Genomic DNA, 27,957 nt, shown 5'->3' on the forward strand with positions numbered 1-27,957 from the left:
TGATAGTAGAATTGGGCCATTTGGCCAATCATGTCTACTCTGCCATTCAATCATGGCTGATCTATCTTTCCCTCAACCCCATTCTCCTGTCTTCTCCCCATAACCTCTGACGCCTGTACTAATCAAGAATCTTGATGTATTGGTTTATTATTGTAGTAGTCTGACAACAGACTACTGAATGCTATGTTATTAGAAGAAGCTGTTTTTGATTCTGGTGGTACGTGCTTTCAAGCTTTTGTATCTTCTGCTTAAAGGGAGAGGCGAAAAGAGAGAATGACCGGGGTGAAAATCATCTTTGATTATGTTGGGTACTTTCCTGAGGCAGCATTGTATTGATGGGAAGTAGACTTGTTTGTGTGATAGACTTGTCTGCATTCACAGCTCTGTACTTTCTCGCGGTCTTGGAAAGTGCTGCTGACAAACCAAATTGTGAGGCCTGATAGGATGTTTTCTATGTAAAAAATGGTAGGAGTTGTTGGAGACATGCCACATTTCCTTAGTCTACTGAGGAAGTTCTAGAGACACATTGGTGTGCTTTCTTGGCCATAAGCTTCAATCTGGGTCATTGGGGGAGTCCAGAACCAAGGGACACAGTTTAAGAATGAGTAGGCCATTTAGGACTGAGATGAGGAAAAACTTTTTCACCCAGAGATTTATGAAAACGTGGAATTCTCTGCCACGGGAGGCAGTGGAGGCCAATTCACTGGATGTATTCAAGAGAGAGTTGGATAAAGCTCTTGTGTCTAACGGAATCAAAGGATATGGGGAGAAAGCAGGAATGGTGTACTGATTCTGGATGATCAGCCATGATCATATTGAATAACGGTGCTGGCTCGAGAGGCTAAATGGCCTACTCCAGCACCTATTTTCTATGTTTCTATGTAACCCAATACTTGTCTCAAAATATACCATCTAATTGTGAAGAATCATCAATAAGGGTGAAAAAGCAAAACAGATTGGAGATGCTGATGTTCTGAAATAAAATTTTAAATGCTACAAATACTCAGCTAGCCAAATGGTATATGTGGGGAGAGAAACACAATGTTTCAAATTGCTGACCACTCATTGTAACTGGTTAGTTTCTTTTAGTTACTGTATGTACTTTCAATTATAATAACTTTAAACTTGAAACAGGCAGACTAGGTCACTGGTTTGAAATGTGCTGCACCTCTCTTTTTCTAACTTGTATCTTTATTTGTAGGTAAAAGCAACAGTTCAACATCTCAACAATCAAGTCTATGACATGCTGAAGATCCGAGAAAATCACTTCTTAGGTCTGAGTGTGGTACAAAGTAAGCTGTGGTAGTATTAGTCTTTATTTTGTGAGACTTGCAGTGAATGGTGTGGTCAAGTAATGGTTTATTGTACTTTATTTTACTTTATTGTAGCTAATCTGTAGTAGAGATACATGTTTATGAAAATTAATTGTCAATCTATGCAGCAACTTATTGCAAACAAAAAGGCACGTGATGTGTTAATTAAGGTTAGAATGTCGAATTGTATTTGTTTTATTGGGTGAAGTGAATAGAATTAGGATTCATGTTAGAGTCACAAAGGTTTGTAGCAAGGAACTAGGCCCTCCAGCTTGGTTTGGCTGTGCCAATCAAGTTGACATACTGGGCAAGTCCCATCGGCGTGCATTTGGCCCATAGCATTCTAAACCCTTCCTATTCATACATTAAGATTTTGTTTTATTTTCCGTTAAGAGCCTTCTGTGAAATTATGGCTTCATAAGCCATGATAACTTTTTAATCTTCTGGCCAAAAGACATCATCATCATGTCTCAATGATGGGTAGCCACATAAATACCATGGCTATAAGAACAGGCCAGAGGTTGGGTGTCCTGCGGTGAGTGATTTTCTTACTGATAGCCCAAAGCCTTTCACCCATCTACAAGCCACGATGCCGAATTTTGATGGAATATGTTACACTTGCCTGGACGAGTGCGAACTCAACTCAAGAAAGTCAACACCGTCCAGGACAAAACAGCCACTTGTTTGGACCACTTCTATTACCCTAAATATCCCTTTCTTCCACCACAACAAGTTAGTTATTTGGTGCAATGAATATCATCCAGAAATACACTGCAGTCTCCCCACATGTTTTCATGAATAGTTAAGGTTAGGTAAAAAATGCTGGACAAACTTTCACATCTCATGAATGGCTTCCTAGAGGAATTCAGGATCTAGAAAAATGAATGGCATGGCTTTGTCATCAATATTAAGTTTTAGTTCTTAGTTTTAGAGATACAGTGTGGATACAGGACCGTTGTCCCACTGAGTCCGCGCCGACCAGCGATCCCCGTATACTAGCACTTTCCTACATACTAGGGACAATTAACAATTTTTACCAAAGCTGATTAACTTAAAAACTTGTATGTCTTTGAAACGTGGGAGGAAACCAGAAGACCCGGAGAAAACACACGCGGTCACGGGGAGAACGTACGAACTCTGTATAGACAGCACCTGTGGTCAGGATAGAACCCGGGTCTGTGACGCTGTAAGGCAGCAACTCTACCGCTGCACCACCATGCCACAGTATTTGGATTTAAAAAATTTTTTGTGGTTTATTGGTTAGTTGGTATTTTCCATGAAATATGTTTTTCAAATCTAACAGCTTCATTAAAATAATTATGAATTTACCTTGGATTGTAGGATGATCAGTTGAAAGCCCTGTCAGCATCAGGATTATGCTTAAACTGCTAATGACAGATGGCTCTTCAGGCAATTAAAAAAGAGATAATGTACTGTGGAAAAGTATTTTAAAAATAGGCATAGAAGATTTATAGTAAACCAGACATTCCTTTCTAAAATAGCAGTGGAAAAAGTTGACTGCCATAGATTGCTTTATTTTTTGAATCGGAAAAACAGTGCACACAGTTAATGGGCTCATCTTTTTTGTCTGGGTATAATTTCAGATTAAATTATTTAAAAAATCAGTGAAACAGAAAATATGCGAAAGAAAGTTCTGATATTAAACACTTTAGTAAACTTACCCTTTTTAGAACTGTGAGTTCACAGTCAAATTATCTAAGGAAATGTTGCATGACTTCAATCAAAAATGGCTAAAGCAAATTGGAGGATGATGTTGTGAAGCAACAGTGAAGAACAGAGAAGCATGTGGAATAAACAGGAGTTTTTCAAAGTATAGGGTGTATCAAGTAATTGGGAGGAATAGAAAACAGCAAGTGACAACAATTTTTTATAATGTTGATAAACCAAACGTTGAAGGGTAGTCTGCATTGAGTAACACAGATGATATACTTCAGCTTCCTTTTTTGATCCTTTGGTGCATAGTTCTTCAGAAATCAACTGCCCTTTGACAACATACTTAAGAGGCTAATTGATTATAAGAGCAATAACAATATTCATTCAATACCGTAAGTAACAGGAATGAAGGAAACAGAAGCAGGAGTAGAGCATTCAGTCACCTCTCCACCATTCAATATGATCTAAGTTTGTGATTCACCCTGGCACCTCTTTTCAGTGCTAATCCTAAATCTCTTCATTCCCTTAAAATCTAAGAATATATCCACTGGTGTCTCGAATATACCCAGGAACTAAGTCTTCACTGCCCTGTTATATCGTAAATTCCAAAGGTTCACCACCCAAAGGTTTCTTAATACCATGGTCTGCAGTGGCTGACCCATTATTTTGAGTCTGAAACCCCAGGTTAGCGATACCCTTTCCACAGAAATATCAGCCCTGCAGCTACCTTGTAAATATTTTGTTTATTTCAGTGAGATCACCTCTCATCTGTTAAACTTAAAATAGTGCAGGTAATGTCAGCCTAATGTCTGCTTATACAATAAACTTGTCTGCTCTATCCCAGTTTTCTTTGTGGGGTTATTTTTTCAGTTTAATTTAGTTTAGAGATACAGCATGGAAACAGGCCCTTTCGGCTCACCAGGTCCGCGCTGAGCAGCGATCCCCGCACATTAACACAATCCTATACCCACTACACTATCCTATACCCACTAGGACAATTTTTACATTTGCCAAGCCAATTAAACTGCAGACCTGTACGTCTTTGGAATGTGGGAGGAAACTGAAGATCTCGGAGAACACCCACACAGGTCACAGGGAGAACGTACAAACTCCGTACAGACAGCACCCATAAAGTCGGGATCGAACCCGCGTTTCCGGCGCTGCATTCACTGTAAGGCAGCAACTCTACCGATGTGCCATCGTGACGCCCAAATGTGTTTGCTAGCTGTGGAAATCGTTGGAAATTTTGGGAGATGACAACTAGAACATCCACCGTATCCAATGCGGCCTCTTAAAATCTTTGGTTTCTGGTCATGAGGTCTTAGGACCTGGAGAATTGTTAGCTTTCAGTCTCTTTAATTTCTCCAATTTTTGGGGGATATGGAGTTCTTCACCATTCTGGCATGTTTTCTCTGTCCTTCTTGAAAATAGACACAGAAGAAAATGTGTTTAATTTCTTTACCACTTTTTTATTGCCAGTATAATTTCTCATATCTCAATTTGCAAGTCATTTTGGAAAACTTTTCCGATCGAGTAGGAATAGCTACAGGAAGTATTGTTTACTGAGCAGAAGCAGGAACATTGATGGAAATTTGTAGCCTTCCTAAGATACAGTAGTTATTTTTCCATCTCACCTGCTGAGATCAAGTAGCAACTGATGAACCTGGAAACATAGTCATCTGGTGAAACTGGGTAGTTTAAATGGCAAGGGCACATCACTTCCAGATGAGATGAATGTCTTTCATGCACATTTTGAAAGAATAAATGAAACACCTGCAGGAGACTCACACTCCCTGATGCCTCTGCCACTGCAGTCTCTGAGGCCAATGCCAGAACATCCTTCAAGAGGGTGAATTCATGCATAGCGTTCAACCCAGTTGGCGTAACTGGCTGTGTGCTAAAGACCTGCATGGACCAACTAGCTGGATTATTAAAGGAGATCTTCAATCTCTTGCTTCTGTGGTCTGAAGTTCCCACCTGTTTCTAAAGGGCATTTATTGCCTGGTGCCCAAAAAGAGAGCATGGTGACCTGCAAGGCCTTGAAGTCACAGTCGTTGGCACAGACAACTGGCATATTCAAATCTTAAAGGAAATATAAATTAATATTTTGACAACAAACTTACCATTATTTGTAAATTTCTAAGAACTGGGAAATGTTAATATAATTCCTTCATTCCAAAACAGATTCTATATAAAAATTATGGGTCAGTAAGTTTAATATTTATTGTAAAGTATTAGAAACAAATTTGAGAGATCTATTGGAAAAGCTGATTTGTTCTAATACATCTTAGAGTTCAGTGAAGTAAAGGATGGATAAAGAGAAGCTGCATTCTTTAGCAAATGATTCACGGACTAGGAACATAGATTCAAAGTGACAGGCAAAAGGAACAGAGGGGATGTGAGTTAAAAAATGTTTAATGCACTGAAGGATTATGATCTGAAAATCACTGACTTCCAGGGATTGAGGAAACAGTTCATCAGGATTTTAAAAAAAATTAGAGAGGTAATTGAGAGAAAGTAATTTGCCTGGCTGAGTGGAAGGAGCAGGGGGATGAGACGAAATGGTATCTTTTATAAGATGCCTGCATGGATGATTGATTAATGGCTTCTTTCTGGAGCATCATAATTTCAGTTACACGCTCATAGTTTTTCAAAGGCATCACTGGCAACAAAACAAAGTTGATTTTCAGCAGGTATTATTTGTTCTTGCAGAGTGCCTCTCAAAGGAAGGAAAACTTGAAACAGATTATAATGAGAAATGTCAGGTGGACTTGGATGGGGGACGCAGATGCTTGGGTGGGTGATTAAAGTACAAAGGCATAATCAAAGAGAAACATTCTGTAGGGCTTTACTGAAAAAATATAGTACGGCATAGGAACTGATGGAAGATTTTAGAGGGTAACAGCATTGTTACTGACTGCTTAGTAATAGTGGAGTTCTGAGATTACACTGAAAAAAGGACGAGGTTCAGAAAAAGATCATAATCAAGATCTGAAGAAAAATATATAATTGCTTAAACTAGTTACAGGGCAAGTGATATGTAGTGAAAATGGAAACTGTTTAGAATAATTTAGATCTTAGGGGAATTGTTCAGTAGCGTGTGCAATTCAATTCGCCTTACAGCGAATGCAGCGCCAGGAGACTCGGGTTCGACCCTGACTACCGGTGCTATCTGTACGGAGTTTGTACATTCTCCACGTGACCTGCGTGGGTTTTCTCCGAGATCTTCGGTTTCCCCCCACACTCCAAAGACGTACAAGTTTGTAGGTTAATTGGCTTGGTAAATGTAAAAATTGTCCCTAATGGGTGTAGGATAGTGTTAATATGTGGGGATCGCTGGTCGGCGTGGACCCGGTGGGCCGAAGGCCCTGTTTCCGCGCTGTATCTCTAAATTAAAAAAAAATATGGTTAAGTATCAAACAGTGCTGAAGCAATGGACCAATAGATGACTATACTGAAAACAGAAGTGTTAAGCAGGAAAGAGATTGAACAGTATGTTGGATATTTGAACAGTATTTTTAAACAATGTTATGGCGGCGCGCACGGACGCAGCGGCTCACAGCTCTCCCTTTCGGTGCGTTTTATGTGTGTTATCTGTGTTATGTCTGTTAGTCAAATTTAGTCAGGAAAATCAGGAAAATCAGGCAAATCCTACCTACAACCGAAAGGATCTTCTGTTCATAGGATTCCAGTGCAATCGGGACCTTGTGCGCGAATTTCCACACCCGCGAAATATACCGGAAGAGATAGCCAGGACACCGGGCGCTCCGTGGATAGTTGTCGGCACGAACAGGCGTCGCAGGCGGAGGAGAAACAGGAAGCAAAAGCGAGGATGCCGGTCCGGTATACTTGCCAAGCTAAAGAGACAGCCACACAAACCACCGCTACCCAGCATGTTTCTCACCAACGCCAGATCCATCATCAACAAAATGGACGAACTAAAACTACAGATATCAGCAAACAAACTCGTGGAGGACTGTTGCATTCTCTTAGTAACAGAGACATGGCTTCATCCACTTATCCCAGACGGAGCCATTGAGCTAGCCAGGCGTACAGCGTTTCGTTGGGACAGAAACATCGACTCCGGTAAGAGCAAGGGGGGGGGGGGTTATGCATTTACGTGCACAACAGCTGGTGCACTAACATCCAAATCATAGATAGCCACTGTTCTCCTGATCTGGAGTCCCTAACAGTTAAATGCAGGCCTTTTTACCTTCCTCGCGAATTTACAGGGGTTATAGTAACAGCAGTCTACATCCCACCGAATGCTAACGCTAGCACAGCTTTAGGCTACCTGCTCGGTGCAATAAACTCACAACAGAGCACATATCCAGAAGCAGCCCACATCATAGCCGGGGACTTCAACCATGCAGACCTAAAGTCAGTTCTCCCGAAACTTGAACAACACATAAGATGTGCTACCAGGGGGAAAAACACACTAGACAAGGTTTACTCAAATATTAAGAAGGGTTTCAGGTCAGCACCACTACCACACCTGGGGCAGTCAGATCACCTGTCCATATTCCTAACTCCAGCATACACCCCACTCAGGAGGAAAGCTCCAGTCACCATAAAGACTGTTAAGACATGGCCTGAAGGAGCTTCCTCGCAGCTGCAGGATTGCTTCGAAAGGACCAACTGGGATATTTTTGAGGATCATGACTTGGAGGAGTACACATCAACTGTACTTTGCTACATCAAAAACTGTGTTGACAATGTCACCGTCGACAAACGCATCCGGTTGTATCCCAATCAAAAACCCTGGATGACAAAGGATGTCAGGTCTCTCCTCAAGGACCGTAACACCGCCTTCAGGTCTAGTGATAGAGCTCTATACAGTGCTGCTAGAACCAACCTGAAGAGAGGCATCAAGGATGCCAAAGCGTCCTACAAGAGGAAGATTGAGGACCACTTTTCCAACAATGACCCACGGCGGGTATGGCAAGGCATCCAGCACATCACCAACTCCAAGACCAGCAACTGCACGACTGCCGACGGCGACGCCTCGCTGGCAGAGGAACTTAACTGTTTCTTTGCTCGTTTCGAGGTGAAAGCTACAGTGGCAGACATAACACCCTCTCCAGCACCTGACAGCAACACCTTCACTGTGCAGGAGTATGATGTTAAGCGCGTGCTCAGAGCAGTGAATCCCAGGAAAGCTGCAGGCCCCGATGGTGTGACGGGCAGAGTGCTGAGGGAATGTGCAGACCAATTATCTGAGGTCTTCACAAAAATCTTCAACCTGTCCCTTTTAACATCCACCATCCCTCCCTGCCTGAAGTCCGCCACAATCATCCCACTGCCGAAAAAGTCTGTCATCAGCGGTCTTAACGACTACCGTCCGGTAGCACTCACACCGGTCATCACAAAGTGCTTCGAGAGACTGGTCCTGCAGCACATCAAAGCCAGCCTCCCACCCACCTTCGACCCACACCAGTTTGCCTACAGAGCAAATAGGTCTACAGGGGATGCCATCGACACTGCTCTTCACACTGCACTGACCCACCTTGAACACCAGGGGAGCTATGTGAGGATGCTCTTCCTCGACTTCAGCTCTGCCTTTAACACGGTCATCCCGAGCAGACTGGTCACCAAACTTTCCGACCTTGGATTTTCCCAAACCATCTGCCAATGGATCAAGGACTTCCTGACCAACCGCCCCCAGACCGTCAAAATAGGCCCTCACCTCTCCTCCACCATTACACTGAGCACCGGCTCACCACAGGGCTGTGTGTTGAGCCCCATCCTTTACTCCCTCTACACTCACGACTGCGCCCCCACCCATCCCACCAACACCATCATCAAGTTCGCGGATGACACGACTGTGGTTGGACTCATCTCAGAAGGAGATGAGACAGCCTATAGGGATGAAATCCAAAGGCTGGCAGCATGGTGTTCAGTGAACAATCTGGTCCTGAACTCCTCCAAAACAAAGGAACTTATAATTGACTTTAGAAAAACCAGTGGAGATTACGACCCACTCTACATCAATGGGGTCTGTGTGGAAAGGGTACCAGCTTTCAGGTTCCTGGGTACGCACATCGCAGAGGATCTTACCTGGTCTACCAACACCATCACCACAGTAAAGAAGGCACAGCAGAGACTCCACTTCCTGAGGATCCTCAGGAAAACCAACCTGCAGGAGAAGCTCATGTTGTCCTTCTATCGCTGCTCCATCGAGAGTGTGCTGGCATACTGTATAACCACATGGTATGCCAGCTGCTCAGAAAAGGACAGGAAGGCCCTTCAGAGGGTCATCACGACGGCCCAGAAGATCATCGGCTGCTCACTGCCCTCCCTGGAGCACCTGTTCAGACTACGCTGCCTCAGTAGAGCAGGCAAAATAATAAAAGATCCATCCCACCCCGGCCACCGTCTGTTTGTTCATCTGCCCTCTGGTCGACGTTTCAGGTCGATCAAATCCCGAACAAACAGACTTAAGAACAGTTTTTACCCCAGGGCCATACGAGAACTGAACACTACCTTTGCACTAGGCAACACCGTTAAAAAATCTTGTACTTAATATAATTGTATTTAATTGTATTTATGTATTTATTTGTTTTTGCATTTATTGCATATATGTTTGTACGCACCGTCAGGATTGGCTATTTTTTAATTTCGTTGTACTCGTTGCAATGACAATAAATGAATATTATTATTATTATTATTATAAATTGATATAGTTTCAGCGCAGTGCTTCATTTGGTCCTGATAGGGAGGGAAAAGAACCAATCTCACTTTCAGGAAAGTATACTAGTCCTGCAGGGTGTAAAATTCTTTTGGGATTTGATATGGTGCCGGGAGACCTCTTCCTCAGGCAACAGGAACTAGAAATTGGGATAAATCCTAAAATAGTCAGGGAATTCTTTCACTCAAATGCAGTGGATCTTTGGAACTGTAAGCCAAAAGTCACTTGATGCTCACTGAGTACATAATCGAGTTTGATGTATTTTTGAAAGTTAAGAGATATTGGGTTAGTGTAAGCTTAATATGATTTAAAATATATGCCCTGATCTTTGTTGAGTATTTATTCTGGCTCATAGAATGGAGAGAACTAATACTGCTCCAGTTCTATTTGTTATCACCATATTTGAATTATTTTTTGCACCTAGATTGAAAGGCTAGCCAGTTACTGGAGAGAAAGGTGATGGGGTTGGACAGTTTGCATGCATTTGGTGGAGTGGGAGAGGAGGTAAAAGATGGGAGAAAGATAATAGGCCAAGTTTATCACTACATCACAGAGATACTGATACTTGGATAGAGATGTAAATTCATTGTTTAGAACATGGGATTAGGTGAGGCGTTGGGGCGTGCGGGGAAAGGAGTCAAAATGTTGCAGAAGGAAGCACCCCTGCTCCTCTTGCTAGTAAAGCACTTGCTTGCTGAATTTGTCTGTTCTTGGCTCCCTTCAGCAGTTGGGTATCGGCCTACAACCCCATCAATAGCACAAAATTGCTGCAGTCTGAACCGCAAAGATTCATTTAATTATAATTTTCAGGCATCCTCTTCAGACTGGGTATTCATTTCAATCCCAACAGGCCATGGTGGCACGGTGGTGTAGCAGTAAAGTTGCTGCCTTACAACACCAGGAGACCCGGTTTCAATCCTGACACTCTCTATACGGATTTTGTATGTTCTCCCCGTGACCTGCGTGGGTTTTCTCCGGTTTCCTTCCACACTCCACAGATGTACAGGTTTGTATGTTAATTGGCTTTGGTAAAATTGTAAATTAGCCCTTGTGTGTTTAGGATAATGAAAGTGTGCATGGATCGCTGGCCAGCTTGGACTCGGTAGGCCGAAGGGCTTGTTTCCACGCTGTATCTCTAAACTAAACTAAGCCACTGTTCATGATATGTTGTTTCATATTTTGTATGTCCTTCCCCCAGTTCTGAGGTTTGGGGTTGAAATCCTCCTCCCGCTTATTATTGAATTGCACAGGGGAACAGTGAGCAGTGTTAAACGACAATAGACTCAAAACTTGTATCCTGTTTGTGATTTCTGAATATAAACATCAAGCAGAAGAAATTCTTCTTAGATTTAAATAGGTACAACAGTAAGATCTATCATTCCTACTCATTTCTGCATGTTTGGTTCCAAGATGAACCATGTGTGCTGAGATAAGTTAGAACCACAGTGACTAATATTCTTTCATTTAGCACTGAAGATCAAATATGAAATGCTTGACAGTAAACAACACACTATTAAAAACAGCACAACTCGGTCAGAATGAAATGTTGAGGTCAGGATTTTCATTGATTTCTTGCATATAATGCACAGTCAACTGTTTTGAAAATTGATAGCTAAGCATTACTTCCATGTTTTTAGACGACGAATACATTTTCATGGACTTGGAGCAGAAGCTTAGCAAATACTTTCCCAAGGAATGGAAGAAAGAAAATAGCAAAGTAAGCTTTATTTACTTTTGGTACATTCTTAAACAAGAACATCCAAAAGGTTAAAACATTTTTGTTAAGATCCTTCATTGTGCATTTGTGGAATAACAGAACTGTGGATTTGTTAGAGCTAAATATGTGTGTGGACCTCGGCAGATGATTGTATGCATGGCAGTTCTTTCTGTTCAATTGACTTTCTCATTGTAACTGTGTGATTGTACGTTAAATGCAAAATGTTTGTATTAAATTGCCTCCACTTAGATACCACTGTTGATTTTAATAAACTGGGCGACATAGATGCCTATACCAGGGCCATGCCTCCTTTTTCTTAACCAGAGCCTCAATTTATCTCATCATCCAAGGTTCCTTGCCCTTCACTCTAACATGAATACACTTTTCTTGAACTCTCACTATCGGACTTTTTAATGCATTCCACTTTCCGGTTGTCCCTTTGTCTACAAACTCCATTCAACTTGTGAAAGTTCTTGTCTAATGCCATCAAAGTTGGCCTTGCCTCAACTTTGAACTCTAACTTATGGACCAGCATTCATCTTTGATCCTCTTTCCAAGTCTTCCTCCCATTGTTCAAAAACGTGACACTTGTAGCAATAAGATTGCACTTCTTACAGGGCCAATTGAGCTGGAGGCTTTGATGCTGTGTCCATTCTGCAGAGCACAGCTGTAAGTGCTAACTGCCACTGGATCCCAGTCCTAACATTCCCCTCACATACTGCTCTCATGGCCATTGATAGTTCGCCACCGTCAAAGATCTTTGAATGGTTTTTCACTCTCTGATCATCAGTTGCTTAAAAATTGATCTAAATAATTAATCAAAAATATTGAAAAGATAATGAATTTACTAAAAATCTTTAAGAGAAAGAAGTTACAAATTTGAAATAAAAATGAAAACAAACAACTTCGCTGGGCTTACCTTTTCTTCGAATATACAGCATGGAAATAGGCTCTTGACCTCCGTCATCCATGCCAGCCATCGTGTGACGCCTATCTACACAGATCCCATTTGTCTGCATTAGATCTGTATCCTTCTATGCTGTTCCTATCCAAGTACTTGTCCAATGCCTTTTGAACATTTGAACAGTGTCTGCACCACTACCTCCTCCACTGTTCATCGCAGATTATCATCACCCCTGTATGAAAAAGGGTCATTCAAAGTCAGCAGCCCATTCAAATGCGTAAGACTGCAGGACATTTCCCAGCCATACTTGGAATAAAGTGAAGGAACAGGATGCCCCTTGAATCTGCATATTTGTTCTCCACCCCTAGATTCTCCACCCCTAGCTGAGTGCAATGGCAGAGCAGGGGTTCATGGGTGTGGTTTATGACTTTTGCATGGAGAACTGTAGGTTGAAGATCAATACAAGCTAGTCCAATGTTAAAAGTACAATATAATGATTAATAGAGTGCAATATAAATAAAAGCTAGGTATGTGGCATGCATTCCTTAATCAAACCAGGAAACATATTGGATTTGTTGAAAGATTTTTCTGCCTGAACTTACCCCTGTTCTCACTCTGGACGGATGGGGTAGAAGATTTTACCTTGGCATAAATATTTAGTTATGCTCTAATAATGTCACTTTCATCTTTCCTTTTTACAACAGAATGATGAGAGGTTTGGCACTCCATTCATTGTATGTTTAAGGGTGCAGTACTACGTGGAAAATGGAAAAGTAATAAGGTAAGGACAGGTTTAAAAAAAGTTAATGCATCTTTCCAAGCACTCCATCTGGTTCTGAATTTATGCATTTAAAAAAAAGAATAATTGAAATGTTTTATAAAAGTAAGGGAGCGTACAGTAATGATCATGCATCTGCTGTGTTTGGGATGAGTATTATCAAGCTTGCCTGTGTGCAAAGTAAGTAAGACTTAGGTAAAATTATTATGCGATAGAAGGAAGCGACAGCCATGCTGGAAGTTCTATAGGTCACTGAGTGTTCCTGATTTTCAAACAATGTCATATTGGTGAGTTGAACAATGGTGTTGCATTTCCAGCATATTTCTGACTTTATACCCGATAAAGATGATTTATGTGAAGATAATTTTAAACTCTCTCCCTATTGTGTTACTCCGTATATTGTTTAGCTGCTAGTGAATGTGTAATAGAGTAGGAGGAGGGTGGATGAAATCCTTGGGTGGCATATTTTAAACAAATTTCTTCCCTCTTCTAATTTCCCACCTTGATTTATACACCAACAAATGAGTGCCCTGTACTTCTCTTAAGTGCTTGCTCCTTCAGTACAAGTAGTAATTGTTGAGTTACATTATGGTCGAGCTCAAATATCACCTGATATCCAGAAGGCCATCTTCTAGGAAGATTGAAGGTTGTACTGGATAACAGCCAAGGAAAGTGTATCGAAATGGTCCCCACCCACCACAGGAGACCCTCGGCATGGATTCAACTGTGGTGAATGCAGTGAGATGTTGGCCTGATCTCTATTGTTCAATTGCACATAGAATTGTAACCTAGATCATGAATGCTATTTAAAAAATGTTTCTAACAAACATATAATCAACAACAACTTTAGTTCATCAGCAGCTATTTACTTTATGAACTAACCATGGTAAAATGTTCCATATTCCTACAGTGATAAGAAGGCACGGCATTTCTATTATTGTCAACTAAAAGAGCAAGTTTTACACTCTCACTGCACAAGTAAAGAGGAAGCCTATTTTCTACTCACAGCATATGCATTGCAGGCTGACCTGGGAAACTACAAAAAGAATGTCCACACTGGAAACTATTTTGAACCTCAGGATTATTTCCCTCAATGGGTAAGAATAATGTATCTGATTGTGAAGTGCTTGCTTACTTTCCCTATTTAAAATTTGATGTGTGTAGATTTTTAATGCATCTTTAAGAAAGTTTGAGATTTGGCTGTTGGGCTTCCCCCCCCCCCCCCCAAGGTAAATTAGTTTTACTCTACTTTACTTTAATACAGACTCAGGGTCCAGATGAAAGACAATACATTACATTGAATAAATTACATACAAAAGCACAATAAATTACATACAAAAGCACAGTAAATTACTTACAAAAGCACAGTAAATTACATACATGATTTAAAACCAAGAATTAAAAAAATCAGTGTCCTACCACGAGACAACTACACCAATGTCTCCACAGCTGGGATTGGTAGCATGTAGTGCTAAACCTTATGTTTGATAAGGCCAAGATGATTTCATTTTCAGAGTCATTAATCCGGCAAATAAATTTATACATAAGATTTCTTAAAACAGTTTGTAACGTATTGACTCCTGCAGCACAAACATTTCACTTGCATTACACCATCCAGGTCTCTTAAGTAATATTTTCATAGCATCATTATAAGCAACTTGAAGTCTCTGTAAGGTTGCTTTTCTGTAGTTTGACCACAAGTGTGCAGTATAGAGTGGTGTACAATATGCTCTGAACAGAGACATCTTCACTCCATCTGTGCACGCACTAAACTTGTGTAAGAGAAAGTTTTCTTGTGCATACATCATGCGGCATTGCCTATAAATATCCTCATCTGTCATTTGTTCCGTAATAAAATGTCCAAGATATTTTACCTTATTACGGACACTAAGATTATTATCAGGTAATTTAAAATCAGGAAATTTTAGATATTTATCCTCTTTGGTTCTACAGATCATAATAACACTCTTACTGGGATTATATGTGATATCATGTTCCACACCATACACAGAACATATAGTAAGGAGCTGCTGGGGACCAACACCAGATGGACTAAGGACCACAAGATCATCTGCATACATAATATGGTTCACTAGAGTATTACCAATCATGCACCCAGTATTACAGGCTTTCAATTGCTTGGACAGATCATCAATATAGAGATTAAAAAGAACTGGGGACAAAATTCCCACTTGTCTGACATAATTGCTAACCCTAAATGGGCCTGAGACCTTATTGTGCCATTTTACTTGCACAGTCTGGTGGGCATACCAGTAAGCCAGAATTCTCACAATGTATTTAGGCACCCCCCTTTGACTCAATTTAACAAACAACTTTCTATGATTAACACAATCAAAGGCTTTGGAAGCATCAATAATGCACATAAGAACTGATGAGTTGTTACCTCTATAATTGTTTACAATTTCCTTTAAGGCATATATACACAAGTCAGTGCCATGTTTAGCTTTAAAACCAAACTGGTTATCTGTGGAGTTAACAAACTCATTTAATCTATCCAGCAGAATTCTTTCTAGGACTTTTGACAGTATGCTGGCTAATGCTATGGGCCTGTAATTATCTAGGCTGCCTACTTTACCAGCTTTGTCCTTATTGACTGGCATGAACAGAACAGACAACACTGAGTTTGGTAACATGCCATGAATCATAAAGTCAGTAAAACAAATTGCAAGGAGAGAAGGTATACTCATACTGGCATATTTAAAATGTTCAGCAGAAATATGAGCTGTTTCCAGAGTATGTATTTCAAATATAAGTGTTTGATAAATTACATAACATAAAATAATAACATAATATTTTGAATTGTATATATAAAATGTACTTCAGAGAATAATAACTAATAGGAAAGAAATAGGGTCATGAACCACTTGGTACCTAAGAAATTGCTGACGTATGTTCAGTTTCTATGTTCCAAACCTGATTTCTTACTCTTGGAAATTCCTCATTCAGGTTTATCTTTTATTCTACCAGAACCACAATATGTAAATCGTGGGCTAAACCTATACTCCCAAAATGGGTCGCAGGTTGGGGTGGTCCAAAAGCTGAAATGCAAATAAAATCTGGAATAGGAATTGAATCCTCCACAATTTATCCATTTTGTTGTGAATGGGTTGAAATAAAGAGCATGTGGGAAATGAATTGGTTATTTAAATAGTAATCTGAAACTGCTAGCCTTGATTCTATCTGTGCTGCTTTGAACCACCGGGGATTTACCAAACCGTGGGAACTCTGTTAGCTGAAACCAGGCAAAAAAGTGAGAGGTAAATGTCTTTTTAGCAAGGCTTTGAGCCATGCTCACTAGCTGCCAAACTAATAATCACGGAGAACATCTCAAACTGCAGATGCTGGAAAACCTGAAACAAAAACAGAAATGGTGGAAGAACTTAGTCAGAATAAGTCAGAATAAATACTCCGCCTCTTATTTGCAATATGTCTTCCATCCACGAAATACTGCTGAAAACCACCCCCGTCATCAAAGGTCTCCTTCACACGCCTGACAAAGCTATATCCTTAGTTAGGGTGTAGTTAGGGTGGGACAATGAACATTATCATTGTCAGTAATGTCCACATTCCTTGAAAGAACATAAAACCCCAAATACATTTGGCAGCTCTTCAAACTATTCTTGGTTCCACTCAATAAACTGTTCTCCTGCATCATGAAATATTAGTTCTGCTTTATCCTGTTTTCTTTCCCTGTGAAAGTCACAGCAAGCAATGCATATTTCATGAAGTTGGAGAACAGTTTTGGGGTGGAGCTAGAAATATTTTGATGAGCAGTTGTATCCAGTTTTTTGTTCATTTACGGGATGTTAACATTGCTGGCAGCTCATACATTTATTGTCCATTCCAAATTAATTCTGAATTGTGGAAGCAGTTCAAAGTCAATCACATCTTTCAGGATAGACACAAAAAGCTGGAGTAACTCAGCGGGACAGGCAGCATCTCTGGAGAGAAGGAATGGGTGACATTTTGGGTCGACCCGAAACGTCACCCATTCCTCCTCTCCAGAGATGCTGCCTGCCCCGCTGAGTTACTCCAGCTTTTTGTGTCAATCTTCGGTTTAAATCAGGAGTTCCTTCTTACACACACTTTTTAGGAGTTGCATATAGACCAGACTTGGCAAGAAGATTAATCAATTAGATGGGGTTTTTTTAATAGACAATGGGTTTTATGGGGCGTGACACAAAGGCCAGAGGTAAAATTAGGATAATAACATTTTTATGGTGGCCTGACAGTAGTAGGGTCATTGAGAACAAAACTACTAGGAGATGAATAAATATACATTTGCTGATAGGAAATTTATTGGACAAAATATTGCAGAAACAAAACTCTACTCTTTTCCTTACAAACATTGTTGGTATCCTGTAAATAAAATTGCTAGGTGGCTTATAAGATGCAGATTTGTTGGAAAAAATCTGAAGTATATTAATTATATAATAGTTATTAAAGAGAAAAAGCAGACAACAAACAAAAGATGTTTCTAAAACTGGTCCCAGGCTACAGAATGAGACATCATTTGTTGGTATTTATTTTATAGATTTTATTTTATTTTGGGATTGTAAAGTTAAAACCTGAAATAAACCTGAAAGATGTCAATTTCTTTCAAGCTCTACTCAAAGTCAACATATATAATGAGGTTCTGTAAGGCTTGGCTTGGGTAGCCATGCTCTAAGTAAAGTAAAGCTTCACTGCTCTTATTTACAAAGACCTAGTCTGGATCAATTCAACATTAGCTTGAAGCCTTTATTTATTTGACATCTGACCTGACCCAATCCAACATGTAGTCAGGTCCTGTCAAGTTTGGGTTAAGCAGCCAGGCTCTGATTTTATTTTGGTAGAGGAGTGAAGTGAAACGAGTAAATTTTGCCAGCCTAATTTCAGTCCCCTTCATGGAGTGGAACACACGTTATCTCTACACCCATTGAATGGTTTGTCCTGTTCAACATCCAATGTATATTGACATTTGACAGGATTTACAATTACAAAAAGAAGCTGTACTTTAATAGCCATGAATCAAATACATCAATCTTTCTTGCGAGTGTATACATTACTAGTCATGTGGGTGTTGCTTATGACATACCACATGCAGAATGGAAGGAGATGATCTATCTGAAGATTCAGATATCATCTTAAAAAAGGGTGAAGGATAAACTGACCAGATAGTGTCATTAATCTGGGGGGAAAAAATTATATTGTCATTTGGAAAATTATGGGGTGTAAGGTTGGCATAAATAAATATTAAAATCAAAGCACATTTGACCAATCTTATCGTCCATTAATAAAAGTGACAGGGGGACATGATGAAGGTGAAGCAGTTGCAATGTGCATAAACTTTCTAAAGTCATTTAATGGACTTGCAAATATATTATAGCAAGTACACTTAAAATAGTTATGTAGTGGGTGAATAATAAGCTAAACAACTCCCTCAAGCTTGCTTCGTTATTCAACAACAATATGGGTTCTCTGATCGTGTCCTCAACCTTCCTGCTAATCCATGGATAGCACACAAAATATTTATTGACTTGGCCTCCATAACCTATTGGGCTAGAGAACCCCAAGGGATTTACATTTCTCTTGGACAAAATGTTCTTCTTTGTTTTACATGGGCAACAACTTTTTTTCTGAAAGTATATTACATGAGTCTAGGTTCTGTTGAAAAGGAGACAATCCTCACAACATAATCGGAGGCCCTTCAGAATCTAGTGGTTTAGTAAGCTCTCCTGTCATTTTTACTAAATTAAAGTAACTTCCTCAATCATTTTTCATTAGTAAACTTTTTCTCCCAGATAGAACTTCTTCATCCATGGGACGTTCAAATCATGGATTGTATTAGTTAGCCATTGTTTTTCAGACTGCAGTGAAATGCATATTCAGAACACTTAACATTTTAATGCATATTAAATCATTGGATTTCCAATAATGCAGGCTACATAAAAGTTTGAACTAGGAAACAGCAGAAATGAATCGGAAATTTCAGGATGATGATACCAGTCAAGTGAAATGAGCAGATCCACGATAGTATTCATGTCAAATTCATAATTTGACTTTCAATGGTGAATTGTATAAATACTCAACAGCGCATCCATAAGGCTATGGGGTAAAAAGAGATTTCCATTTCCTTGGACCCCACCGCCTCATGTTTGTGAAGGATATCCAGTCCACAGACACTTTTATTCCCTATCAGAAAAGACTTAATGCGCGCCTTCTCTTTCTACAGTGCCCTCCATAATGTTTGGGACAAAGATCCATCATTTATTTATTTGCCTCTGTAATCCACAATTTGAGATTTGTAATAGAAAAAAATCACATGTGGTTAAAGTGCACATTGTCAGATTTTATTAAAGGCCATTTTTATACATTTTGGTTTCACCATGTAGAAATTACAGCTGTGTTTATACAGAGTCCCCCCATTTCAGGGCACCATAATGTTTGGGACACATGGCTTCACAGGTATTTGTAATTGTTCAGGTGTGTTTAATTGCCTCCTTAATGCAGGTATAAGAGAGTTCTCAGCACCTTGTCTTTCCTCCAGTCCATCACCTTTGGAAACTTTTATTGCTGTTTATCAACATGAGGACCAAAGTTGTGCCAATGAAAATCAAAGAAGCCATTATGAAACTGAGAAACAAGAATAAAACTGTTAGAGACATCAGCCAAACCTTAGGCTTACCAAAATCAACTGTTTGGAACATTAAGAAGAAAGAGAGCACTGGTGAGCTTACTAATTGCAAAGGGACTGGCAGGCCAAGAAAGATCTCCACAGCTGATGACAGAAGAATTCTCTCTATAATAAAGAAAAATCCCCAAACACCTGTCTGACAGATCAGAAACACTCTTCCGGAGTCAGGTGTGGATTTGTCAATGACCATTGTCTGCAGAAGAATTCATGAACAGAAATACAGAGGCTACACTGCAAGATGCAAATCACTGGTTAGCCGCAAAAATAGGATGGCCAGGTTACAGTTTGCCAAGAAGTACTTTTAAAAGAGCAACCACAGTTCTGGAAAAAAAGGTCTTGTGGACAGATGGGACGAAGATTAACTTATATCAGAGTGATGGCAAGAGCAAAGAATGGAGGAGAGAAGGAGCTGCCCAAAATCCAAAGCATACTACCTGTGAAACATGGTGGTGGGCGTGTTATGGCCTGGGCATGTATGGCTGCTGAAGGTACTGGCTCACATCTTCATTGATGATACAATTGCTAACGGTAGTAACATAATGAATTCTGAAATGTACAGACATATCCTATATGCTCAAGTTCAAACAAATGCGTCAAAATTCATTGGCTGGCGGTTCATTCTACAGGAAGCCAATGATCCCAAACATGCTGCTAAAGCAACAAAGGAGTTTTTCAAAGCTAAAAAATGGTAAATTCTTGAGTGGCCAGTCAATCACCCGATCTGAACCCAATTGAGCATTCCTTTTATATGCTGAAGAGAAAACTGAAGGGGACTAGCCCCCAAAACAAGCATAAGCTAAAGATGGTTGCAATACAGGCCTGGCAGAGCATCACCAGCGAAGACACCCAGCAACTGGTGATGTCCATGAATCGCAGACTTCAAGCAGTCATTGCATGCAAAGGGTATGCAACAAAATACTAAACATGACTACTTTCATTTACATGACATTGCTGTGTCCCAAACATTATGGTGCCCTGAAATGGGGGGGACTACGTATAAACACTGCTGTAATTTCTACATGGTGAAACCAAAATGTATTAAAATGGCCTTCATTAAAATCTGACAATGTGCACTTTAACCACATGTGATTTGTTTCTATTACAAATCTGAAATTGTGGAGTACAGAGGCAAATAAATAAATGATGGGTCTTTGTCATTATTGAGGGGACTGTAGAACCCATTTTGAAGAATAGATTAGCTGGACAACTCCAAAGAGTTGGCAAGAGCCCTTTGAATCTTTTTCATTAATTATTGGCCTCTATATTCTGTCATGGAGTGATTCTGAGGTTTCACAATGTTGTTCAAGTAGGTTGTTAATCATACTGGCTCCAGGATTGGTTTACAACCAAAGGAAATGCATTTATTTTGCAGCTACCTTTTTTACAGTCAGATCCTTTTAAGGATCTGCAGTTTTTATTCCTTGACCATGATTTGGCTTTTTAATTTCCTGAAACACTTTTGCACGTGTCCTTGAACTCAGTTCAGCTGTTAAATGTTTAAATAGAGTGCAAATGCATCAGGTACTGAACCCTAGATGTGGGCTCCCATTCCACTGGGTTACAACTCTGGACAAGGTATGGAGTGCTCTTTCAAACTTGCTGCAATTTTCAACCTTAGCATTTCTTCATAAATCTACCCTTACTCTCCCTACTAACTTGCAGCTTGTTTAAAAGAATTTTAACCCATTGGCCGATGACTTTATATAAAATCTGACAATGCAGAATAAAAGGGGAGAAATTATGTTCAGGCACCAGCATGGAACTTGTATGCAAATAGAATGATTTCTGTAGATCTGAATTTGTGGACATGAGTGCAAATGTTTCTCAGTGCTTCTACATGTATTTAATGTTTTTGAAGAATAAGCTTCTTTCCATATTCTTTGTGGTTGTGAATTACCAAGGGAGTTGTTGCCTGATTTAGTAATGCAGTGTTGCTGTGTTGCAGCAAAAGAGATAATAACACATATTTAAGCTCATTGATTTGTGTAGTGCTCACAATGTATCATCTCTACTAGTATTGAACCAATAAGTACCAGGAGCCTGACATTAATTCCTGAATTGGTAGCGTTAAATGCAAATATATATTGAACTCTTGAAATGTAAGATAGACACAGAAAGCTGGAGTAAATGTAGTTGCACTGTCAGAAGCAGAATTCAATGTGCATAGTTACCTTGTTACACATTTATTGCATATAGCAGAGGATAGATTTAAAACCCAAATCTTTATCCTACTCTTATTAACAAAATGTTCTTTGTAAGTGCAAAGGACAAAATCAGTTTTAATTACTTGGATTGTTGAATGTACAGTAATTACAACTGAAAATGTTGAGTTCATTTTGGTTTCCCCAGCTTGAAGTGCTGTCTGTGAGGGAAAGGAAGAGTACTCCTAGTTAATGTCAGAACAGGTTTCAGATGGTCCGTGCAGCCAATACGTTCCTGAGTTTTGAAATGTATGTAAATAAACAATTAAATTATTGATTTAGAAAAGAGCAAACAAGATCCATTGTGTTATATTTTATTTCACATTTCTCACCAGTGTTATCAATGAAACATTGCACAATATCCAGTTCAGAGAAAATGCTTAGAAACAGTATCTACCCATTTGCACTAGTTCCTCATTATCCTCTTTTACATCCACTCCCTACAGTCTAGGAGAAATGTTACAGAGGCCAATTAACATATAAACCCGCACATCTTTGGCATGTGGGAGGAAACTTGATTATATTATATAGAAACATGTATTCCTATATATGTTAATTCAGATGCAAAATTCTGCAGATTTTGATTCTCCACCAAGTTTAATCTTCTCAACTTTTTTTTTCCCAATTCTCATGAGAAGTCAGTGATCTGATTCTGATTCTCCCTCTATACAGGTTGTCTAACCTGCTGAAAATGTTCAGCATTCTCTATTTTGTTATTGACCATTTTCATCGTGGTGTTTAGAATTTTAACAAAAAAATTTAACATCTGTTTTCTTGTACGTAGGTAATTAGCAAAAGGGGCTGTGAATATATTTTGAAGCATGTTCCAAAAATGCATAGAGAGCAGCGTGGATTGACTCCTAAAGAGGGGATGCTCAGGTTTATTAAAGAGGCTTGTCTTTTAGAGGATGTGCCTGTTCATTACTACCGGCTTCAGAAAGTAAGTACAATTTACTTTATTTCATTCTCTTATTATTAAGTATTAAACTGATAAAGTGGGAAGAGAAATGGTAACTATTAAAATAAATTTTAGGTGCATTGAAGCTTTAAAAATAAAACATTTTCCTCGGCTAGCAGTTAAGTACCGTGGTAAATATGTCTGCATATGTGCACTGGTGGTGTTACAGGTTCTGGTATATAGATCTGTGATTGAGTGATCTAAGCTAGTAAAAAAAGGTCATTATTATTTGGTACAATGAATAATTTGCTACAATCTTTTTATTGCACTACAATACTGAGAAATATATTCTGCATTTTGTATCTTCCCCATTGCCCTATGTATTGCACTTGAGTTTGACCTGATAGTATTTATGTTTAAAATTGTCTAATCTGATTGGATAGCATGCAAAACAAAGCTTTTCACTATACCTTGTCACACGTGGCAATAATAAACCTAAACTGCCTAAACTGATTCCCTTCATATCCAGAAGGCTATCCAGCTGTGCCTTGGAAACATTTAATGATCGTATTTCAATAACCCTCTTGGGTACAGAATTCCAATTCATTACCTTCTGGGTGAAGAAATATCTTTCCATCATCATGCAGAATAGCCGATCTCTCACCTCTCTACTTGCTCCACCCTATGCACCCCCAGTCAAAGAATACGTCATCCCTACAATTCTTGTTATTAAACCCCTTCAAATGTTTTATCTTTCAAATTGATCATCTCTTATCTTTCTGCTGTGGAGAATGTGGGCCAATCTGTTTAATCTCTTATCACTGGTCAATTTCCTCCCTACCCTCATCACTGGAATCAATCCAGGGAATTTTCATTGAACTCCTTATATTGCATGCATATGTTTCCTTCAGTAGGAGCGGTCAACTGTGCATAAATTCTCATCATGAAGACCAACATTTATGCCTTCATTGTCGTATACAATACTTGCCTGCTAATTTACAGTGATTCTTGCACAAGGATACCAAGATCACACTGAGCACCAACACATTTCAATCCCTTCCCATTTAAAAAAACAACTATTTTTTAATAAAGTGGACAACTTCACTATTTTCCAAATTATATTCCCTCTACTGTGTCTTTGTCCATTCATTTAAACCATCTCTATCTCCTTGGAGCTTCTGTGCATCTTCATCATTACTCCCATCTTTGTATCATCAACAAATATGAATGTATTACATTCAGTCTCATCATTGATGGGACTCAGTGTGCAAGGATGACACTGAGCTTCCTGTTTGTTGTTAGTTTAATTATCCATCCCACCCTCACTCTGAACTCTCTTGTCAATGGCCTTCTATGCTATTTGAATGAGGCCAATGCAAGCGTAGCAAATAACATATTATTTTCCGTCTTGCCAGATTGAAACTGGTCACCTAAGGGGCCTGTCCTACATAGGCTATTTTTTTAGGCGACTACAGGCGACTAGGCTGTCGCCACATGGTCGCCAGGGTGTCACCTGTATGGTCATGAGTGGTCTCCAAAGAGTCGTAGCGTCTTTTTTGTCGCTGCTGGATTTTCAGAATAGTGAAAAAATTTCGGCGACGGTGGGTTTGACGCCAATGAGTGTAGCTTGACGTATCTTGATGTAAGTGCTGTCGTAGGTTGTCGCCAGGTGACATAGGTTATCACCGGTGCTGACTTTGGTGAATTCCAAGTGTGGACTTGATCTGATCACCCATCAGTGTAATGTGTCCATAAATGATGTTAGGTTTTGTATGTTTTTGCACTTGTATTCTGTTTAAAGTTTGAAGTTTATTGAAGTTAATTACAATATTTTTGTATGTACTGTTGTATGTTCTTATCAACCTTTTTAAAAATGTTATTTGTTTTAATGCATTGCTTGTCAGGGAGGATATCACAGCAGTGCGTTGGCAGGACAGACTAGAAGGCTCGATTAGGGAGGCTGTTTGGGTGGAACTCAGAAATGAGAAAGGCTTAGCAACACTTATAGGGGTGTATTATAGACCGCCAAATAGGGAACGAGAATTGGAAGAGCAAATATGTAAGGAGATATCCTTACATATTTGCTCTTCCAATTCTCGTTCCCTATTTGGTGATTGTGATTGTGATTGTGGGTGATTTCAATTTTCCGTACATAGACTGGGAATCACATTCTGTTAAAGGGCTGGATGGTTTGGAGTTTGTAAAATGTGTGCAGGATAGTTTTTTGCAGCAATACGTAGAGGTACCTACCAGAGAAGGGGCAGTGTTGGACCTCCTGTTAGGAAATGAGACGGGTCAGGTGACGGAGGTATGTGTTGAGCACTTTGGGTCTAGTGATCACAATGCCATTAGTTTCAATATAATTATGGAGAAGGTCAAATCTGGACCAAGGGTTGAGATTTTGGATTGGAGAAAGGCTAATTTTGAGGAGATGAGAAAGGATTTAAAAGGAGTGAAATGGGACATTTTGTTTTATGAAAAGGATATAATAGAGAAATGGAGGATATTTAAAGGTGAAATTTTGAGAGTACAGAGTCTTTATGTCCCTGTTCGGTGGAAAGGAAAGAATAATAATTTGAAAGAGCCGTGGTTTTCCAGGGAAATTAGACGCTTGGTTCGGAAAAAGAGGGAGATATACAATAAATATAAGCGGCAGGGAGTAAATGAGGTTCTTGAGGAATATAAAGAATTTAAAAGGAATCTTAAGAAGGAAATTAGAAAAGCGAAAAAAAGATATGAGGTTGCTTTGGCAAGTAATGTAAAAGTAAGCCCCATGGATGTCAATAGCAAAAGGATAGCGAGGAATAAAATTGGTCCATTAGAGAGTCAGAGTGGACAGCTATGTGCTGAGCCGGAAGAAATGGGGGAGATATTAAACAATTTCTTTTCTTCGGTATTCACCGAGGAGAAGGATATTGAATTATGTGAGGTAAGCGAAACAAGTAGAGTAGTGGTGGAAATTATGAGGATCAAAGAAGAGGAGATATGGACACTTTTGAAAAATATAAAAGTGGATAAGTCTCCAGGTCCTGATAGGATATTCCCTAGGACATTGAGGGAAGTTAGTGCAGAAATAGCAGGGGCTATGACGGAAATATTTCAAACGTCATTAGAAACGGGGATGGTGCCGGAAGATTGGTGCATTGCGCATGTTGTGCCTTTGTTTAAAAAAGGTTCTAAAAGTAAACCTAGCAATTATAGACCTGTTAGTTTGACATCTGTGGTGGGAAAATTAATGGAAAAGATACTTAGGAACAATATATATAATCACATGGATAAACAAGGCCTGATTAGAAACAGTCAACATGGATTTGTGCCTGGAAGGTCATGTTTGACTAATCTTCTTGAATTTTTTGAAGAGGTTACCAGGGAAATTGATAAGGGCAAGGCTGTGGATGTTGTCTATATGGACTTCAGTAAGGCATTTGACAAGGTTCCACATGGAAGGTTGATTAAGAAGGTTAAATCGTTGGGTATTAATAGTGAGGTTGTAAGATGGATTCAACAATGGCTGAATGGGAGGTACCAGAGGGTAATGGTTGACAACTGTATGTCAGGTTGGAGGCCAGTGTCTAGTGGAGTACCCCAAGGATCTGTGTTGGGTCCACTGTTGTTTGTCATTTACATTAATTATCTGGATGATGGTGTGGCAAATTGGAATAGTAAGTATGCAGATGATACTAAGATAGGTGGTGTAGTTAATAATGAAGTAGATTTTCAAAGTCTACAGAGGGACTTGGGCCTTTTGGAAGGGTGGGCTGAAAGATGGCAGATGGAGTTTAATGCTGATAAGTGTGAGGTGCTGCATTTTGGTAGGACAAATCAAAATAGGACGTACAGGGTAAATGGTAGGGAATTGAGGAATACAGTGGAACAGAGGGATCTGGGAATAACTGCATTGTTCCCTGAAGGTGGAATCTCATGTGGATAGGGTGGTGAAGAAGGCGTTTGGTATGCTTGCCTTTACAAATCAGAGCATCGAGTATAGAAGTTGGGATGTAATGTTGAAATTGTACAGGGCATTGGTGAGGCCGAATCTGGAGTATGGTGTGCAGTTCCGGTCGCCAAATTATAGGAAGGATGTCGACAAAATGGAGAGGGTACAGAGGAGATTTACTAGAATGTTGCCTGGGTTTCAGCACTTAAGCTACAGAGAGAGGTTGAACAGGTTGGGTCTTTATTCTTTGGAGCGTAGAAGGTTGAGGGGGGACTTGATAGAGGTTTTTAAAATTTTAAGAGGGACGGACAGAGTTGACGTGGGTAGGCTTTTCCCTTTGAGAGTGGGGAAGATTCCAACAAGGGGACATAACTTCAGAATTAAGGGACAAAAGTTTAGGGTAACATGAGGGGTAACTTCTTTACTCAGAGGGTGGTGACTGTGTGGAATGAGCTTCCGGTGGAAGTGGTGGAGGCAGGCTCGATTTTATTATTTAAGAGTAAATTGGATAGCGATATGGATGGGAGGGGATTGGAGGGTTATGGTCTGAGAGCAGGTAGATGAGACTAGGTCAGAGAAAGTGGTCGGCGTGGACTGGTAGGACCGAACGGGCCTGTTTCCGTGCTGTAATTGTTATATGATTATATTATATATATATCAATAAAGGAAATTCTTGACATTTTGACAGAAAATTCATGTATGACGTTATTGTATTTCAGAATAGTTTCTCATGGCATCACTTTCCAATAGTCATGATGCAGAATGATTGGAAACCTTACCATACAGCCCCTTTTATAGGGAAACTGGGTGAAACATGAATTATCTTCAGTTGTCTTCAGGGTCATAGCTTGTCGTAGTTTGTCGCGGGTGGACGTAGGTTGACATCATTGTCGTAGGTTGTCACCTCTGTGGTGGTAGGTTGTTGTAGGAGCAGTCGTAGGCGGACGTCCTACTCGCGACGATTTGGTCGCCGGTTGTCGATAGCTTGCCGTAGCTTGACGTTGACTAGATGGTAGGTTGTTGTAGCTTGTCGCAGGGGGGTCCAGTCACCGGTTTTTCGGCGACCTGCTACGATTATGGCAGTCGCCTAAAAAATAAGTGGGATAGGCCCTTAAGTTTCTGTGGTAGTGGGACTCAATACTCAATTCAA

At 39.8% G+C, this 27,957-nt stretch overlaps 1 protein-coding gene across 2 annotated transcripts in view; it reads left to right on the forward strand.

Annotated features, from left to right (window-relative positions):
• LOC144596703 (FERM domain-containing protein 6) overlaps positions 1-27,957 on the forward strand; it is a 77,529-nt gene that overhangs the window by 28,654 nt on the left and 20,918 nt on the right. For both annotated transcript variants that reach the window (XM_078405389.1, XM_078405390.1), the window contains 5 exons: positions 1,202-1,292; positions 11,313-11,392; positions 13,001-13,077; positions 13,985-14,171; positions 22,757-22,912. In XM_078405389.1, coding sequence (XP_078261515.1) covers positions 1,202-1,292; positions 11,313-11,392; positions 13,001-13,077; positions 13,985-14,171; positions 22,757-22,912 — 591 coding nt within the window. The remainder of the gene's footprint in view (positions 1-1,201; positions 1,293-11,312; positions 11,393-13,000; positions 13,078-13,984; positions 14,172-22,756; positions 22,913-27,957) is intronic.

The sequence above is a fragment of the Rhinoraja longicauda genome, chromosome 9 (assembly GCF_053455715.1).
Source record: "Rhinoraja longicauda isolate Sanriku21f chromosome 9, sRhiLon1.1, whole genome shotgun sequence".
NCBI lineage: Eukaryota > Metazoa > Chordata > Chondrichthyes > Rajiformes > Arhynchobatidae > Rhinoraja > Rhinoraja longicauda.